Source organism: Andrena cerasifolii, chromosome 10 (assembly GCF_050908995.1).
Source record: "Andrena cerasifolii isolate SP2316 chromosome 10, iyAndCera1_principal, whole genome shotgun sequence".
NCBI lineage: Eukaryota > Metazoa > Arthropoda > Insecta > Hymenoptera > Andrenidae > Andrena > Andrena cerasifolii.
In genome coordinates this window covers 3771136-3791448 of record NC_135127.1, presented here as the reverse complement: position 1 = coordinate 3791448, position 20313 = coordinate 3771136, and the positions used below count along the sequence as shown (strand labels likewise).

At 38.0% G+C, this 20313-nt stretch overlaps 5 protein-coding genes across 11 annotated transcripts in view; 3 read left to right on the top strand and 2 right to left on the bottom strand.

Moving 5' to 3' along the window:
• Positions 1–8694, bottom strand: part of LOC143374394 (uncharacterized) — a 32499-nt gene extending 23805 nt beyond the window's left edge. The window contains exon 1 of the mRNA XM_076822544.1: positions 8608–8694. The gene's annotated coding sequence lies outside the window, so the exon portion shown is untranslated. The remainder of the gene's footprint in view (positions 1–8607) is intronic.
• LOC143374397 (tetraspanin-11) lies at positions 288–9926 on the top strand. 7 transcript variants are annotated; one of them, XM_076822552.1, is made up of 9 exons: positions 288–425; positions 2358–2440; positions 3953–4165; positions 4248–4433; positions 4731–4853; positions 6107–6160; positions 6229–6321; positions 8638–8721; positions 8786–9926. In XM_076822552.1, the coding sequence occupies exons 2-9, from the start codon at positions 2393–2395 to the stop codon at positions 8846–8848; spliced, it is 864 nt and encodes a 287-aa protein (XP_076678667.1). In that variant the 5' UTR covers positions 288–425; positions 2358–2392; the 3' UTR covers positions 8849–9926. The 7 variants fall into 7 exon arrangements, with proteins under 7 accessions (XP_076678667.1, XP_076678668.1, XP_076678661.1 ...); XM_076822546.1 differs by lacking the exon at positions 288–425 and adding an exon at positions 433–886; XM_076822547.1 differs by lacking the exon at positions 288–425 and adding an exon at positions 900–1050.
• A 134-nt stretch (positions 9927–10060) lies between these two features.
• Positions 10061–13956, bottom strand: LOC143374405 (carbonic anhydrase 1). Its single transcript, XM_076822564.1, has 5 exons — positions 13887–13956; positions 13182–13454; positions 12619–12875; positions 10311–10535; positions 10061–10237 (listed from the first exon to the last, which is right to left on the bottom strand). The coding sequence occupies exons 1-5, from the start codon at positions 13942–13944 to the stop codon at positions 10136–10138; spliced, it is 915 nt and encodes a 304-aa protein (XP_076678679.1). The 5' UTR covers positions 13945–13956; the 3' UTR covers positions 10061–10135.
• Positions 13957–14011: 55 nt separating this feature from the next.
• Positions 14012–17365, top strand: LOC143374400 (carbonic anhydrase 7). Its single transcript, XM_076822556.1, has 3 exons — positions 14012–14570; positions 15926–16279; positions 17016–17365. Exons 1-3 carry the CDS (start codon positions 14444–14446, stop codon positions 17255–17257), a joined length of 723 nt encoding a protein of 240 aa, XP_076678671.1. The 5' UTR covers positions 14012–14443; the 3' UTR covers positions 17258–17365.
• Positions 17366–17631: 266 nt separating this feature from the next.
• On the top strand, positions 17632–19470 carry LOC143374184 (carbonic anhydrase 2-like). The gene is given in 6 exon segments (XM_076822120.1): positions 17632–17659; positions 17736–17909; positions 18269–18594; positions 18655–18757; positions 19124–19260; positions 19345–19470. Coding segments are annotated over 6 exon segments (888 nt in total). The 3' UTR covers positions 19465–19470.
• The last annotated feature ends 843 nt before the right edge of the window (positions 19471–20313 follow it).

The window sequence follows — 20313 nt, the reverse complement described above, 5'->3', positions numbered from 1 at the left end:
AACTACCCCCGCCGTTAGAATTCAGACAGAAACAATGATTTGAAGAGGAATTCTTACACCAAGTGTCACGGAGGAGGAACAATAAACCCTCGACGAGGAACGAGCAGAACGGTCGTCTAACGTGGAGTGCCTGAGGCGAGCAACTGGTGCCAACAGCTCGCGGGGATAGTTCCGCTCGATTCGTTTGATCCGGTCAAACTATCTGTCTAATTAGCACTTGAACCCGTCAGCTGGTGCAGGGGTTGGCCAATCGGTCACTGGTCGGATAGTGAACGGCGGTTCATCGCCAGGATGAAGGCTGGTCGAGTGAACGAGATGTCACGGTAACGAGCGGGGATCGACTAGGGGAGCGAGAGAGCGTCGGCGCCGTCACGCCGCGACGCAGACGCATCTGGACCAGCCTCCCGACGACGTAAGGGCGGAAGGTGAGCAGGAAGAGGGACGGGGCGAGTGTGGCCGTCGCTCCCGCAGCAGATGACGCTGGGTCTGCCAGCATTTACCCACGGTAGTGTTGCCGCGATCGTACGCGCCAGGATCCCTGTGGCTGGTAGCACTGGGGGGTGCGAGCCGTCCAAGTGTCGCGAAAAGTACGGGCGTCGGTGAGGCACGTGAGGCTGCCACGTCGATCTTCCCCGTTAATAGAGACCACCCTGCCGCGCGCACAGACTTACGAATCAGTGGTCCCCCGTTCGATTAACGGCTCCGAGGCGACCCGAGATTTCTACGTGCAACGAATTTAATCGCACGGCCACCGGGCCAGAGAACGGAGAGAACTTGAACGGAGATACATTGGTCAACGAAGTGTAAATTACGGTGAACCACCTGTGAATGGGATCTAGAAGCGTAATCGTCCCTCGATAGGAAACATAGTCGGCCAGGACCTGCGGTACCTGTTCTTTTCTATTTTCACAACATCGCCGGGACTACCCCGCTCCGTTTTACCCCCCGTTCCGTTTGTTTTCGAGTGAGTGTCGCAAGGATTAGCAGGATTAGCGACCGCGGACGTGACGCTGCTGCAGCCTGCTCACGTTTGCGTTGCTGGGTAATACGGCAAGTGCGCGCAGTTATACATGCTTGCGGGAGAACCGTTCCCAAAGTATATACCCTGATACTTCCATTAACGTAATAACTATCTGCCCAGAGCTTGCCGTGGGAGAGTATGACGGAAGGGTACGCGTGACGGTGGTGTGTAAATTTTAATATCCCCCGACTAAAATTCCAGCGATTCCTAGCTATCGCTAAAAAGAGTTTTGAAATTAGTTTTCTATTAAATGGGCTTGTTGCTCGCGTGTGCTCCAGTGGACGCGGCACGAGGAGTTTCCATTAGTATGCTCGCGCGTAGTCGTTGGGTTTAATTAATAAAACGTGCCTGTGATCATTTAACCGTGGACTTCCCGTTGCCACGCGAAATTAATACTGGCTTGGATCCGTCGTGTGCGCGTCATCCTGAGAATTTCATCGCGGCCTTTGATCCCGACTTGTTCTAATGGTGTTTTAACAACGTTAACGTATTAATTGATAGAGCCATATAGTTATCGACCTCACGCAAGGCTGACGCTGGCATTAGTAGGCCGTGGAATATCTGCTTGGCCGTGGCTCCTGAAACCCCTTTGTAAGCGTACGTTTTCCACCTTCGAGTTATAATTGCATCCCCCGAGTGAAACGGGGACTCCAAAGGCTCTCCCTTTATCCAGCTTACTTTTAATGACAATCTCACATAAATGACTCAATCCGCCCTTTGTTCCGTTCAAGTTATAAACTCCCATTGGGGCGATTAGTGCTTTTTATGAGTCGTTCGGATTAATTTCTTTTCATACCTCGGATGTCGATGGAACGGGCACGTTCAATCACTCACGGCGTCTCTCCTCCGGGGCGCATTATGTCGCGGCAAACATTAATTTTCTTCGGCGAATTAGAAAATTATGCACCGATGCCCACGTGACCATGTCTCTCCTCTTTTCCTTTCATACGTCTCAACGACGATCCCTGGCTTTCCGTTCGCTTCAGCAGATGTGTTTTCGCCGCGCTGTCTGCAAACCTTTTGTGCATTGTAAAAATTGGAAGGCGAACGCGTAGCTGGCAACTCGCGTACAAATGAAATTTTTGAAAAAAAAAACCCTGTGCATGAATATCGGCTAAAAGCACCGCGTTTGCACGACTCTGCCGCGAGTACCCTCTGCTTTTGCATTCATCGTTGCAAAAGTAAATATCATTCGCTGCACGCAGTGCAAAAAAGGTGTTTTGATGTTCGTGATCGCGAAGTAAATTATGCATCGTCTGTGGGCTAAAATTTTGATGTCCCCTTGTTTGACGTTGGAGCGAATTGCGAATTAACCATCATGACGTTATGTTTGCAGATCGATGACTATTTGATGTCTTGAAAACGTTCGGGATGAAATATCTGAAAGTTGTTCTGTTCACGTTCAACTTATTAATATGGGTAAAGTATTGAACTTTTAATTGACAGTTAAGTGGATTCATTTGTGGCGAAGCATCGTGCTAAATTTCAGTTTAAAGTTGGTGTATTCGATATAAAGCAAGGGTAACGAACTTCTTAGATACGTGTTATATTATTGAAATATAGTTTTCAATGCGAAAGGTACTTTTATACTGGTATTTTTTCTTTGTATTAAAAGCTTGAATATTAGTTTACAAGGAAAGTAACTGAAGCTTAAGTGGGTATGTCTATTAATATACTGAGAAACTTAGCTAGCGAAAGGAAAGTATAATAATACGCCTATCTAATATCACAGGTTTCCCATAAATGCATTAATAAACACATGTTACGATAAAGAATTTTATCTGCTAACAACACACTTTATACATTCATCGCAAAAGTAATGAGACAAAGTCAGACGAAACCATAGTTATATATTTTTAATACTGTTTAAATTTGCTTTTATTAATATATTTACCAACCTTAATATGTGTATAGGTATTGGTCTATAGACGTTCTGTTTATTCAGTTCTGATTGGATTGAAGATAAGGATATTGTTTAAAAGGGATTTATGAAAATCACCTTGGGAAATATTCTTCACAAAGTATAAAGAACTCCATGAAAAGATATTTTCGTTAATTAAGTTTTCATCAGACATTCTTAAAATATCATTTAAGGACTTGATAAAAATAAAGATACACCCTCTTAAGCTCTGCTTGCTATATTTAGAGTTCGCTATTATTGTAATAAGAAGTCAGAACATTTTATAACGAAGTCATTACGTAAGTTCTGAATAAGTAGAGCAGTGGTGAACAAATTTTTCCTAAATATCGAATGCTTCAACTTCTGGTTATCGGTCAACAAATTTTTGTATAAGTACAGTGAGTCACAAAATTATTGTTATAATTGGACAAGGGAATAAAATTAGAGAGTAAAATTCTTTTGCAAAGTCTAGATTAAAAGTAACATAACTCCATTATCCATTGTCGTGGTTAACAAGAGTAAACAAATTTGTAAAGAAAGTAAAAAGTTAGAAAGATGAAATGATGAAAAAAAATTGAGAAATGATCAAAAATATCTTACTTCCATAAAACCATCACCAAAAGACAGGAAAATACAAGAATGCAGAGAACAAATAAGCCAGTAGCACTAAAGAACTAATAAATGCATCAGCAAAACATATTACAGTGTGAAAAGTAACAGAAAGTCTCACACTTAGAATTAGCACACCTAAATTGAATGCAACACTTGACCAAAAAAAGAAATACCTAACACCAAAAGAAATGACTAAAATTTGACAAGGAATACGTATCAGAGTTCCCCAACATCCTTATATTTATAAATAACAGCAAATATCACTTCTTTAAATCAAACATTCACAGCAAAATCCCAAGGGAGCTGAATGGAAGGGTTGAACCTAAAAACCTTATCCGCGTGAATAATTCGGTGACTCATTGTACTCGCTGGATAAGGCACAACGTGCCATTAAAAATGACATAAATATTGTTGGGCAGTTGGCCGGGTGTACGGTACTCGTTATAGGCGCATGGCTGCTGCTGGAGCCAAGCAAGGGGCACCTCCTGAATCTTTTCGTTCCTGACGCCACGCCTCACGAAACCATCAACTTAATAGCGTACAGTTTACTTGGTCTCGGGTTCACGGTGCTCACGGTTGGTTGCTTCGGGTGCCGTGCCGCTCTGCACGGGAATCAGTGCATTCTAGCCACTGTAAGTAATCGGCATGCTTCTCCAGCGGCTCTATAACGCGGCCCAGGTTCAATGTCAATAACAGTGTGTTACAATTGTCCAGTACATGAGCATGCTCGTGGCGTTGATCGTCACCGAGCTGGTCACCGCGGCTGTCGGTGGGCTAATGACATGTCGAATACTTTCTGGATTAGAGGAGAGGCTGGTTAGTAAACTGGCCGACGACTACGGCCACGAGCCGACCAGCGACATCCCTTTTAGCCATAGCCTCGACTTCGCGCAATACAAGGTACCATTGGTCCCGTAGCAACAAAAGAATCGATTATTTATTATTAGAGCATGTTTGTCACACTTTAACGATGTTTTGCATGCGCTTCATTCCGCTCGGGAATCCCGTATGGAAATAGCTATTAAATAGTTTCGAAACAAGCCGTGCGCCTCTGCGGTTCAGCCGCGGCGACAGATCGAATGCCATAGAATGAACATTTTATTTCGTGCTTGAACGACGCCTAATGCCGCACGCGGAGAACTGTTCATCCAGGCATATTGTGATGGTCCGAGGAGCATATAGGTGATTCCATTGCAGTTTAATTGCTGTGGAATACACGGATACGGGGACTACAATGGCACGGCCTGGTGGAGAGACGCGCAAATTTCAGGGAACCGGAGGCAGGTCCCTCTCACGTGCTGCGTTTTAAAAAACACCGAGGTACAATCCCTAAATGATATTGCAATGCTTTTATGACGGTCCCTTCAGAACTGTGTATAAAATACCACGCTGTGAAAATGGTACTTGCGCTTTCATTTTTGAGAGTTCGATGGGGAGCTTTTGATAAGCTTTAAGAAGCTTTTAATGTTTAAACTTTCGCGACTACGCGGAATTGTATTGGAAATTTACTTAGGACTGCTGTCGCCTTAAGTTTCTTATTCGATTGATCTGGATCGCGTTCGATTACCTTCGAATTTGTTTGTACTTTTTCACTTGTAATTAATATCGACTGCGAAACTTTTGCGAAGAAGTCTCGATGAATTCCGAACTCCTCCCAATACAATTTGAGAAGTTTAGTTAGCCTGCTGGAAGAACCAGAATGGGAATAGAACTGTCAACGTTCCTTCGTAGCATGTGAAGTACCTAGGGTAGCTCACTTATGTATATTAAAACTCCTCGTGTTGGATTTTTTCATCACTCTTTGGTATTTATATTCCTAATTGTTGTCTATGTGGAGCATTCTTTATGATAGAACACGTTGTTAGGTGTGGAAATTTGTATGTTTGATAAGAAGTGTTGAGAAGCTCAATTTCTAGAAATCAGTAATTCTATGCACTAAACGAAACAGTGACCGTTGATTGTTTCCTTACTCGTTTACTTTTTTAACGCTTGCGCGCTGAATAAATACGAAGAATAGTGAATAATTGTTGCAGAAGACATGTTACATCACACTGTTACGCTTTCTTCTAGACAGAACGTTCATCGTAGCCATTGCCACGATTTTTGTAGTTTTGGACAGTTTGTCTAGAAACAATTACAAACGACAGTTTATTAATTTCAAGCGGGAAATAAATTACCATCAAAAACATTTCGCAATTAATATTTTTTCTTTTCCTACAAAAAGTTTAATTTATCTTTACTATTTTAATCGGACCGTAGAATTCTTCCTCGATAAAAATTAACTGTGTACTGCCATAGTAATTAATTGTAAAATACTACAGTACTTAGTACTCATTTGAAATAAGTGTTATGACAGGAAATGAATTCTTTAATTTCCTCTGTGGCATTTGATATTTCCGCGAATACCTGAAAAGCATTCGTTTATATTGTTTTTAGAAACAAATTACTTCTAGTTGCAAAATTTTGACGATGGCTACGACGAACACGCCGTACTTCTTGTTTCGCCCTTTTTATCATTGAAGATAAATATAGAAAATGACAATCTTAATAAAAATTATGCGTTTGCTTTGCAGATGAAAAATACGGGAAGCCCAATGAGCGTTGTTTCAAGAGTATTTAATAAGAACGTAAGTGGTTCAATTGTTCTCCGTACTCAGACCCACCGTACTCATTAAACTTTTATCTCTCGGTTAAGACTGCAAAACCGTGGCTAAATCCAAAGCCAAAAGACGAGACGGCGTGTCAAGTGGAAGACGAAGAGGGTCATGATGGATATCGACACAAAGAGGTAATTTTATTCTGTAGTGGAATTATTCTACATAAATAGAGAAATTTCGCTTGGTATAAAAGAAAAAAAAATTAAGTTTCACACGCTTGCGTATCTTTTCATCGATTATAGTTTCAGTCTTTAATTTTAAGCTCGTCTATTTTCCGATATGTTTATAATAAATACCATAATTAAAGGTACAAGCAAAGTATTCATATATTCTTAGAAGAAGCATACAAAATGCATAAATATATATTTCGTATGGTTTTTCTTTCCTGAAATACAATCACGTTAATAAAAGAGGAAATTAGAAAATATTGTGAAATTTACAATTGGGAATACTGGTTCACAGATTTGTTGAAACTACATTCGCGAAACTTCATTTTTGTGATCAGAGTTTATTGATTTATAGAAGATACGCTAGGAATTTTCGAACATTTCGTTTCGATTTTGTATTCTCTTCTCAATTGAATTCTTTTCCAAAACTGGCACACATCGGAACATTTGACAGCTCTTTTAAAAAATATCGGAAGCTCTATCGGGTTTAAATCTGACAATTTTATTGCGGTACCCATTTAATCGTTTCAAATCTTTTATCTCACTGTCGTGATTTGATTGATTTAAAGCTTGACACACCTAGACTCTAAAGTCTAAATGAACAGTGCAACGTTTTCCATGGAGTCAGAATCAGCTGCACCGTGAAAAAAATTAGAGACTGCACCATTTTATTATCATTACTCCACATATCTCTTTTTCTCGTGGAAACTCATATTTCGCAAATTTCTAAAAACACATTGTGTTTATTCGTTGCAAGGTAACATTAAGTACATACTACAAAAACTTATTAGTTTCAGAGATATCGTAGCCTTGTGTTTTCAAAAGTAATACTCTAATTTAGTATACTGCATTATGTGAATATTCCTGACACATTTGAAAATAATTTTGCAAAGAGGAGGCTAACTACTTGTTGAAAAAATACATATAGCACATTACGTATGTTCAAAAGTATAAGTAGTATTTTTTAGTAGTCCATAGTAGTACTTTGAAGACTTAACCCGGAAGTTCACCTGAAAGCTAAGCTAAGCTATGCAATGCTTTATTTAAGTTTTAAAAATTTAGCTTCAATACATCCTTACAGGTCGTTCTTAAATTACGCAATTTCTTACGTTTTCTTAGAAGTGGGGGGGAGTCAGGTAGCGTCTTACGTCATATTTTTTAACCTAATTTTCAATAAATACAAATTCAACCATATTAACGTTCTAGAAAAGTAGTTTTAGTTTAAATTTCCCGAAACCGAGTTAAATGAATTATACAAACCTTTAAAAGAATTTTAATAACTGAAAAACTTCAATATAAAAAATATTACGTAAGGAGGGGGCTGCAATATCAAATCTTACGAATTCTTATACTGGGGGAGCGAGGTGGTAAGAAATCGTAAAAATTACCCTTGCATAATTTAAGGACGGCCCCTAATATGGAACCGTTCCACCAAAAACTACGCTAAGCTATGTTTTGTATGTATTATAGCACAGCCAAACATAGCGTAACTTACAAAGGAAGATCCTGAAGCCGAAAATACAAAAAATTCTGAAACTTTGTGAATATGTAGGGGATTTTCACCTGATTACAACGAAACTTTGGTTGACTGCCCAAAATCACTCGAAGGGGGTGAAATTAACCCCTGAAAATTCGGCTATTTTCCGATTTTGTGTTATAACTCGCGAACTGTAAGAGATAGAATAAAAGTTTGCAGTCAAAAGTTACTTCTTTTAATTAGATCTATCATTTGGCGAAGAAATTATTTTACAGTTCACGAGTTATCACATAAAATCGGGAATTAACCGCATTTTCGAGGGTAAATTGCACCCTCTTAGAGTGAATTTGGGCAGCAAACAAAAATTGCGTTATAATCAAGAGGAAATTTCCTACATATCCACAAAGTTGTTTAAAGTTGCTTAACTTCCAGGTGGATCCCCGGCCTAAGAATTAAAATATCTTTTAAATTAATAATTTCGCTTGAAAATTGAACTTAATATCTTCTTCTAAATAACGAAACACTGTATCGATTAACGTGCTGCTAGTACACGATTGTATTTGAAAGAAATGCAATTCATAATGCTACATAGAAAAATATTCCAACTTGTCATATGATCACTCCATCCTTTCATATAAATTTGAATGCTTAAAATGTAACGAAACCGTAGTAACTGTTACTACTTCGTCGTCAGTAGCTACTCACTGCCAAGCGCGCGAACAAATCGCTGAATATCTATTTATTCCTGTTAAAAAAAACGATTTCCTTCTTACCACAGTTCATAACGAATTCTAAAATTTCAGGGCTGCCTGGGCAAAGTCACCAGCTGGCTTCAGTACGAGAGTTTCACACTAGTGTTCCTGGGCATGGCGATGGCTGGTATACAAGTACGTTTCCTCGAAACATCCGCAATCCTCCTCCCCTAACGCTGATCACGTGTGTACATTTCAGACATTCGGTATAATAACATCCGCTTTTCTCTGTCGAACGATAAGGGACATGCAAATGAATTGAGACGACACCTATACCGAACGCACGAAACGCAAAAGAAAAGCAATTTCAGGTTCCCCGTCGGATTTGCGAGGAGAATTGGGCACGTTACCTTCAAATTTCATTCGTAACGAGAGAACGCGTTTAAACCGAGGGAACAACGATACAGCGCGACGATAACTCGCCGCCGCGACTATTTTCGTAAACACCTGAAACGTCTGCTTGCGTCTCCCTGTTACTTTGAGGAATGTTCCAGCGACCGCGAAAGTTACCACTTGTAAGATAGAAAGCTGTGCTTGCTCGAAACCCTCCGCGCCACTCCCGTCCCGTTCCGTGTGTCTCAGCGTGGAGTATCGCACCGATCCGGGTAAGAATGTACATAAACGTCGCTATCGTCGGGCTCGCCCCCGAGCACGGACGCCACGTTATTATCGTTTGCTACGCGGCAGAACCGCGACGGGTATTGAAACGGCGCGATCACTGCGGACGCCGAGCTGTAATTGTAAATTGTTACCTGTAAAACGGTCTGTAAATACGAGCAACCGGTGACGATCAACTCGGTAGATCGATGCAGCCACGCGAGCAGCTCTCGCAAGAAAGCCGTCTCCCCTCACTTTCTTCAGAGCTTACGCGACTCGCGACGTGAGACAACCTCCTATGCCACGTCGCGATTTTACACATTGGCCCGCGCATATTTTCGAAACGACCTTGTGATTTTTTACCGACGACGAGGAGACAACTACCGTCGAAGAGTGAATGTTACGCAATATCGGTGTATACGTGTGTGGTAGAAAGTTCATAGTTACGTACCAGCCGCTTGTGAGAAATGGATGCATATACCGAACGGAGGATATAAAAGAAACGAGTCGCACCTCTCGCCCATAGTCTCTGAACGGAAAACCAGCGAAAATGTGTTTTTGTGTTGGTGAGCAATCTTGGAGAAGAAGATCTAATACAATAACTTGTGCCAAATGGAATGTACCTTGCGATAAGCGAATCTAACTTTGTTATACCTTTATTTTCTTATGACGTTTATTGGAAAACGTTTGGCGCATTCGTAAGATATAGTAGAAAAACAATAAAACCATTGCTCTCTGTATAACGATGCTTGTTTTACACTTATACTTTATACATTTGCAGCGTCGCGTTTGCAAGTTGCCGAGCTTTAGGGGCAACGAGCGCTGAGCGTGGAGGTGGCACAGTGTTCTTTGATTAGTTTCAATCAAGCGCGCACAGTTTGAGGCAACAGTGTTTATGAAAAGTAAGGGATCGCACACATGGTTGGTGCTGGGCAAATACTGACGGAGAAAGCTACTCGTGGAAGTATACGTTACGTTCGTTCACTCGTTGAACGGGTCTGCAGTTCCGAAGAATGGGACCATTCGATGAACAAAGTTTTCGAAACTGTGCAACCTGTATCGAAGATCAGTATTGACAGTAAGGAACGGAGGACGGCGCGAAGGATCGATGTAAGGTGATACTGTACTTGAGACGAGGATATGGCGATTGGCTCGGGTTGTATGATCCAGGTAACGATTTCGCTACAAGGTGGTTGTGTAAGAGAGCCGCTGTAGCTGTAATAATTCTTCTCGAAAGGTGGGAAAATCCAATTCAAAGGGAAGGGTGGAATGTGAACCTTCGTTTCTCGCTCAACGATACGCCATAGATTTGTTACGATGTGATCCATGTAAGGATTATCCGCGCTTGTGATCTGTGAACGTGAACGCGTGACATGATCAATAACGGTGGTGATTATTTAGGTAGCATATGTATCGAATATTGACAAATATTTTTATGGACGGGACATAAAACGTTGCAGATTGTTTTCGTGAACACTATTCAGATGTGTGGTGGAATAGCTTTTAGTATTTTAATTATTTATTAAGACTCCTTGTGGGAGAAATGTCTACTTGCTCTGATGAAACACCGGGTATGTTTTCAATTTCCGCTTGTATTCTTTTGTTTATATTTTTTTTGCAGTAAGAAAAATGAGAACGAACATTCAAATATATGTTAATTATTTTTTAAGGTACTGTTAGAGTATAAACGATTGCGTTCAGAGAGCAAAGCGTTCCTTCGATATTTTACATGAAACGCTATACGATATAGGGCACTTGTTTAAATATCAAACCGCCTTGATAATACACCAAAGTGATAGGAAACATAGGTAAAAAATATTTAACTGTTATGGTTACCCTATTTGAAAGTACAGCATACATATCCTTATACTTCAGAAACAGTGATATTACAATTAGAAATCTTAACCCCTCAGCAACACGGAATGCGACTAATTGTTTATAAGAATTGAGATTTACGTATTTCACGAAATTCGTGGTAGTAAACTAACGATAACAGTGTGTATCACGTAACATGGATCTTCGTAATTCTATATCATAACAATTCAATTCAGTATACCTTATCAAATACAAAAGAATTAGTTATCTACATTCCCGTCAAATGTAATTGACCACTTGCTGTAGGTACGATTGATAAAAGAGAAAATAGAACGTTTTCCCACATGCCTGTGGCCGCACTTGAATATTCCTTAGCACACAGCAAACGTTTCACTCTGTTTTGTTATCTTAAAAGTGGTTTTCGAACTGCAAATCTATTATTTTTATTATTGACAGCTTTTTAAATTTTAATCTTTTTATTTCTGAGATATAATTATTGATCCTGGTGGTTCAAACAGAACACGTGTCAACAATATAGTCAACTTAAAATGTAACATTACCAACGTTCAAATATAATTAAACAATTTTGAAGCAGAACATTGAATATAAGCTACTAGGATCTGAAAGTTGAATCATATAACAAGCAACAATAACAGCCTCTCTTATCTCTGGATTACATGGGTTCAAATTACACATATACTAAAAAACAAAGTAGCAATTTGATAAGGACAAGCAATAATCAATTATGTTGCATTCTATTCTATTTTCTCCTTTATCAAGTGTACATGTAGCAACTGAGCATGTGTATACAGGGTATCCCAAAATTGCGGGACATTCCGGAGCATGCAATATCCTGATGCAAAAAGACATCGAAAAGTCCTTTACCGTTTTGGGATCCGCGGCTTCGTTCTCGAGGTATTAATAGTTGAATATATTTTGCTGAGCGTGCGAGCGGTCACTGCTCCGCGCTCAGCTGACTCGGCTTCAAACTGCACGCTCCGGAATTTGGCCCGCTAATATTCAACTGTTAATATCTCGAGAACGAAGCCTCGAATCCCAAAACGGTAAAGGACTTTTCGACGTCTTTTTGCATCAGGATATTGCATATTCCGGGAATTCACGCAATTTTGGGGTACCCGATATTATCACAGTGTATATCTAAAAGTATCCATGTCAGAAAGCTAGTAATTCAAATCATCTGAGACGACCGTTACTGAAATACTAAAATTTGTTTCATTTCCAAATTCCTGAAATCATTCTACATACATATATGTATGTAATATCTTTTACATCGTTTTATCATGTCTTTTCTACCTATACAAAAAAAATATCGTGTTCACTGTAAACAAAATTAAAATGTGCTTGATTCATCTCTTTACTTCTGCAAAAATGCCACTTTGCTAAAGTTGCTTAAAAATAAGCGACTACTCTCTAAAACATTTTTGCTATAAGTGAAAGTAACGAAATATTTTAAGTGGCCTATTTTAAATATTTGGTTCTATGTAGACTTTTAATACCCAAGAAAACATCTTGGAACGATTTATGTATCTCAGTTTCTCTGCAATTTTGAATGAACTTAGATAAGAAGCAATTTTGAAAATATCGCAATAGAATTCAAACCTGAAAAACGAATGATACGACTAGCATGCCATCGTTCACGTTAGTACCAATTGCTTCTAGCGGCGAATTGAAGCCTCGTTTTATGTGAAACACTTGCAGCTCCATCGGGTATCGGACGTAATCTAAAGTATGTTCACTGCCTTCCTCGTTCGACTGTCCCCAGTGGAACACCAGCGAACAGATATCGTAGATGCCAGTCAACGATCCTCCTTGAATGTATGGTCGAGTCAAACTGCCCCACGCTGTATTCACTATCACTGCAAATAAAATTAAACACAGGAGATTTACATCAACAATGCCATGCACCATATGTTTATAATATACCAACGTTAATAATTCATAGTAACTAGCTAGAGTATAAGAGAGAAAGGTAGTTCATTGACAATAAAGAAGACATTATGAAAAATAAAACGTGATTATTACGTAGCATATCAAAAAATTTTCATTCATCACTGCAGTAAAGGAAACATTAGAAAACAGTTTTTTTTTACAGTATTCTGTTACTTTTCAATAACGCAAATAGCTCATCGGTCTGCTCATAAAATCAATAAAGGATACCGCACCATTATTCCCATTATTTGCTATTGTCATTGATAATGGTCCGTTATTGTAGCCAATCCATCGAAGAGGTTCAGATGGCTGCACCACAACGGCAAGTCGAGTTGTAATGTTGATTGGTGACTGATTGCTACCATTACTTTCCGGATATAGTACTTTCCACATGTGAGGGCCATTGCGATCGGTGTACCCGAACGTGAAGCCTTCGAGGAAATTGCATTCACTTTCCACCCACGAGAATAATTGTGTCCAATCCAGGATCTCAGTTAGCAGCAGAACTTTAACAACGCGATTAGTAGACAATAACATTGAAAGCTTAAATATTTATATGTTCTGTAGAACAAAGATCTACATAATTTATTTTGCTAGATTGCACAATTTTTTTTGTATCCAGGATTACATAATTTCACGTACAAGATTCGTGAATCTTTAATGTAAAAAGGGGCACAAAATTTCTAGAACTTCAATCTATAAAGGCCTGCAGAAATTCTTGCACAGTATCAAGGATCTATTTACAAAGGTCCATACCATTTGATCTACAAGATTTTTAGATATTTAATGTGCCCAGGTCTATCTAATTTGATCTTCAAGATTTGTGGATCTTTGGTCTACAGGTTTGATGAACGTAAAGTTGTCAAGAAATAAGTACTGAACTTTCATCGGTGCATTTTGTGTATCTGATACGGTTCCTAAAGAGAATGTTGACTTACAGACGAGAAGAATACTGCTACATAATATCATGAATTCTGACACAGAAATGTTTATCATTTTAAATCGTTCGATGTAAATTTCACCACACGCGTGCTCGATGCTACTTGCGTTCACGCGTGCTTCGACGCGCCCGCACAAGAATTTCACTTGCAAAATTTAATTGCGCTTCAATCTAACCCCCTGTTTCACTGAAAGATGTGAATATTACTGAGACACGAATGTGTCAGATCTGTTTCTCTTGGAATGTAACTTCAAGGAGAAGCGTGGTTTGATTGTTTCAACCCCGATGCAAGCTGAACGATGCTGGCTTTTTTTGGCTAAAATTTGGCAGAAGCGAAAAGTTTAATCACGTGCAAAAAAAAATGTGAATATACTTTGTGGTTCGTCTAAATTGCAAAATAATTATTCGTAATCAGTGAAAGGAAATTGCACGTGTACAGATCTATCTACGACACAAAAGAAAATGCAGTGCTCGGGTGAGAATTCTTTATTGAATTTAAATGAAGCTCAACGAGCTAACAGAAAGTTCAATCCTGTTCCCTAAGGTGATGGTCGAATGTGGGGACAGTCTCCAATCGATATCGACGACAACAATGTGATCGGAATACAATTCCCTCCTCTTATCATGAGCGGCCATTGGAGCCAAGATGGGGAAGCAAAAATGCGAAATACTGGCACCACCGGTAACTCAATACTTCTAGGAATTATTTCTGTTATTGACTAAGAGCATGATGTCGCATGCCAGATTTTGCACTTAAACGTATCAGCTTATAAGTATAAATACCACCACTCGTGTGTAGAAGTAGCTAGACATTCCCTCCTTTGCGAAGAGAATGGACTATTTTACAGATACGAACTTTCGACTGAAGATTTGACATTGCTGAAGTCGTATAGGGGGTAGTCGGCCAGGAATGAGATCTAAGTAGTATCACTACTTTGAAAAATATGACAAATTGTCAAACAGGTGTTCCTTAAATAATTATTATGCCGAATGGGGAGGAAAATAGGGCTGAATCTATAGAACTGATTTAATTCTTGTATTTCGAGTTTGACAGAGCAAGTGATTGTGTAGGTGAATATTAAGAAATAGTTATTCAAAATGATAAGTATATCAGCAGTGGTTCTTCAAAAGGGCACATTTCGATATACAGAAAATTTTCAAATACTCAATAATCAATATTTTATTAGTTCACGTGCATTTTATTCTTTCATCTGATAGCGGCAATGTTTTAAATTTAGCGACATTGTTTTAATAGTTATTTAAAGAATAAAGTTTGCAAATAAGCCCTTTTAGTGGAAATTATAGAAAATAAGCCATTTGTAAAATATAATATAATGTTTATGGTTACTTTGTTTTGCCACATTTAATTGTAAAGATACCATAACAGTGGGTACATTTTTAAATTAATTTAGTACCTATACGTTTGGTTAATTCAATGGAGTTAAGTTCCTTTTGTATTCATTACAATTTCCTAGATGAGTATAGGAAATATGTCCGTTGTGTTTCAGACTAAAAAATTATTTCCCTATGTCATCAGAAAAACTTGGCAATAAGACCTTTTGAATGAAACATGTGTTTTCACTTCAATTCTTCAAGAAGCAATTCAACCTATTTTGTAGTGTTTCATGCCACAGGGGGGGGGGGGTGTAATTTAACATTATTAAAAATTTGCTTCGAGATCAAAAATGGAAATATGCCCTTTTGAAGTACCACTCTTCCTGTATTACTACTATAATATTTGCATAAGAATAACACTGCTGCAGTAAGAAAATTTCAAAATTCAGCACGGAAATATAAAAATTTGAATTCCATTTTTCACAAAGTTTTGACTAATTATTCAATTAAACAGACGCCTTGACACTCCTGTCAGGGTTCAGTGCAATTACAAGTGGCATATTTAATTTTTCACCGATCTTACTAAATTTTCGTAGAACAGTGTTTTACCTATTTAAAGGATCAGAAAGTTCTTTGATATCTTTGTTCAGTATCTCTGGTAAATTTCAATTTCCTTATCGACATATTTGAAATATTTATTAGTTCGAATAACCCTGGAGGGAAACAGAAGTCCAGCAACCATTCGCGGTGGTCCACTGGCGAACGATGTGTACCAGTTGCAAGAAGTGGTGTTTCGATGGAGTCCCACAAGCTGCAAAGGCGCGGAGCACACTCTGAATGGCACTTGGTTCACGATGGAGGCTCAAGCAATACACTTCAACACGAGATACGGGAAAATTGAGAATTGCTGGCACGCCCAAGATGGTCTCGCGATCTGTACATATTTTTTGCAAGCTTATCAGGTTTCGACCTGGGACGAACATCCATTGTTTTCGAAAATTACGGATAACTTGCACAAGATCACGCAAGCTGAATCTATGACGAAGTTGCCGGCGAGTACGTTTAAAACTGAATGATTTCTTCTCTTAGGGGTTATACCTACTTAGTCAGGAGGCCGAAAAGAGGCGAATGTTTGTGAATTTTTTTTGAAAAAACGGGAACATATATTTTTACAGAAATTTTTGCATTTAAAAGAGCAACATTTAAAGAACATTTGGTAATATTTTGGTAGAAAAATATTTAAGTTCATAATAAAATTACAACGGACATCCAAGAAGCCTTTTTAAGAAGTTGTTTTGGGGTGAGCAGTGCCCAACCAGATTATCTGAAATTAAAAAACCAAAAAGACTTCGTTAGTATATTAATGTCTCCTCTGATTCAGAGGGAATTTCCGAAGGACTAATGTAAAACAAAATGGCAGGTATTTAAAGTTGAAGTCCTGATTTTTGCAAAAATCTCTTCTACATATCGATGAATCTGAAAAATAAAATGAGGTTCTTGTAAAACAATGTTGCCATTATAGACTCCGGGCCCATTTTTTTAATCAACTTAACTTGAAACTTAATTCAACTTAACTCTCTAAATCAACTTAACTCTCTAACATTAATTCGTTAGAAAATTAGTAGGACTAATGTTATCTGTTACTTACTTCTATCACAAAAGTGGTAATACGAGTTCTTCGTAATATATGTTAAAAGGAATCTTGCAGTGCATCGTACATAAATATTTATGTTAATTTTACAATTTAACTAAGAACATCTTATCCATCTTACTTTTGTTTTGCTTATTGCAGACTGTTTGAATTGGATGAGGCAGGCTTGTCAAACAACGAGTTACTATACTTATTTAGGATCGATCACGACGTTTCCATTTCACGAATGCGCCACCTGGATCGTTTTCCCGGAGCCAGTTCGAATATCAGAGAACCAGGCACAGCTATTTCGAATGTTATGCAACAAACATGGCTCCATCATAAAAGAAAATTATCGAGAAGTGCAGATGTTGCATGGTCGTCTGATTTATTACGTCACTTAAATCATTTTTGTCTATATAACTTCACCCTGATGCACGTAACTATATAGACATCAGAATTTTGTATGTGGAAAAAATTTTGTTTAATAAAAGTCCCATGTACGAATGATATATCACACGAAATATAAAATGTGTAAAATACACAATTGTAATGGTGGTTTTAATGTAATTCCACAAAATTAAGAGAATTTTGATATCTGAAAAATTTGCATATCGTTTCGTCATTATGTAATATGCAACAAGCTTCATTGCAAAGATAAAAATATGTCGGAACCATAGTAAATGGTATTTCATTAATTAACCGTTGCCTACATAGCTCCAAACACCCACAATATTTTCACACAAGATATCTACGAAAGTGATCGCACATAGCAAACATGCCAACCCGAAGAATCAGGAAAACGCGTTAGTACCAAAAAGCTAAATTATCATAGTTGGGTTAAATGTAGATCATAACTGTTTAATTCTGTACTTTTAAAAGATTCCAAAGTCTACGAGATAGTAACTACATCCTCTTCAGGATTACCTAAATGGCGACAATCACCGATTACTTTAAACATGTGGGACACATGGCCTAAAAAGTTTCCGCCTTTATGTTTGACTAACTATTGGTCACACGAAGGTTCAGTTACAATGACAAATACAGGAACAACAGGTCATTTGCCACAACGTTCTATCATTTATAAATTATTAAGACTACGCACGTAATAATATAATTCTTTTAACCTTTTCCCCTATTTAATTTAAACCGAAGATTATTATCTAATTTTCTGTCGTTCTCTTAACAAGAGGAAAAACTAAACATTATTAAATATAGTATAACCATCAAAATGTGATTACAGTGAAATACTGTTCACGCATCACAGCCAAACAGGATTTCTACTGAAAAAATTCACGATAACTGAGTATTTTTATCAAATTTCGTATCAAAGGTTAAACTTTGACAGAAAAGTAATTGAAAACGCCCACTTTATATGAAATAAAATGCTCGATATCGTAACGAACAATTTTCAGTGAAAATTGAATTTCCAATTGAAAAAATCCCAACGATGCGGGGTGGTCCCTTAGGCAACGACGAGTTCGAATTCATGAATCTGCAATTTCGATGGGGCCCAGAGAATTCATATGGCGCAGAACATTCCATAGATGGCATATGGTTAGAAGAAACCTAATGAAATCGTAATTTCTTGTGCGTCGTAGTATTAAATATCCCGTTGTACATCGTTCAATGCAGGTACACGATGGAGGCGCAGCTAATGCATTGGAACACTCGTTACGGATCGATGGAAAAGTGTTTCGATAAACCAGATGGAATCGCAATACTATCGTACTTCATTCATGTAGGAATGCAATTTATAAATCAATCAAAAGCTTTGCATGCCATATATTTGTTTAAATAGGTCGTAGGGTGTCCTGGAACTCCTGATAATCCTTCTCTAGCACCAATTACGGACAAATTGTGCAAGATCAAGCTAATGAACGCCGTTAGCGACGTTTCAGCCGGTAATGTTTTCATAGAATTGATTACTGATTAGCATCTTTCTGGTAGATAATTAAATAATTGAGGAAATGTATTGTTGCTACTGAGGTGGGAATTATTTTTTAAATTAAAGCGTTATCGCAATTATGAATATAAATAACACTTTCTGAAATTCCAGTTAACCATGCAACTAATGGAGAAATATTTTAATAATGTAGTATTCGATAAATTTTGAAATTAGTATGTCAATTTATTCGTCATTCGTTTGTTGAGTTGAAAGTTGTTATTAACTCGAATTACTATACGTAGTGTATATGTAATATTTATACTAGCTCTTCTATTCAGAAGTTGCTATTATTAATTGACTTTATTTTCTTATTCCTTTACAGATTGTTTGATGTGGATGCTGGACACGTGCAAGGCCCACGGTTATTATACTTATCCTGGTTCTCTGACAGTTCACCCTTACAGCGAATGTGTAATTTGGATAATATCGCCGACTATAACGAAAATGTCGCTTCGTCAGGTACATCTAATCGAACATTTCATTACAGTACATATTAATTCATAATATTCCATTCTTATATAGCTTCTTTATTTTGTATTACAGATGGATGCATTTAGAGGCCTCTATAATGCGAAATTACACCATATATTAGAAAATTCCAGACCGCGGCAACATGTTCGTGGAAGAAGAATCTTCTTTGCTACGGACAGCGCTGTAGCATGATAAAACTGAGAAATTTCACAATTGCAATTACCTTTAGCTATTGCGATTGTATAAATGTCAGCCCGGACGAGAAATTTAAAGAAAAAAGCAAATTTCACGATGTGATGTGCTTGCTCTTTTTAGTTTTTATTCCTGGAATAGTTTTAAGGGGTTACATACCCCTGACAGGTCGAAAATAGCGTCACTATTATGATGTTTAGAATACAGCTTAATTTATACACAATAAGGTGTATATCTTGATTTTAAAAAATTACGATTCTTTGTATGAAAAAAATCATAAAAATGACCCAATTTTCTGACCTGCCAAGGGTATGTAAGCCCTTAATGTTACCTTTAAGGGAGAACACCACTGCGACGGCCGGAAAAGTAAGTCGTTTCAAGAATTGTTTTGGAATAATTTACAGTTTTCATACAAAATTTTTATTACCTGAAAAAAAATTCTTAAAAACGGCTTACTTTTCCGGCCGTCACAGGGGTGTTCTCACTTAAGGGGGGATTCTCGTGTAACAGCCCCAAAAGTAACTGATACTTACGATTTTCTTTGGAAAAAAGTATTGTTAATATTGGAGTAAACTCTTTTGGTATAAGAAGGCATGTTTAAACTGGCAGAAAATATTTTCTTTATGTCTATGCTTATTATTTATTAATTATTGTGGAATCACATCACCTTCTTTGACGATATAACTCCTATTGGCGATACTTTTAGCACTTGTCACAGTTATCTGATTGCAAAAGAAGAGGTTCTTATAGTTAGATAGTTTAGGCTGGTATTGACTCTAATTTAAAGAAAAAAATGAAAAATTGAGAAAATTATAGTGTTTGAAAACAAAAGCAACCTTTTCCCTTCGG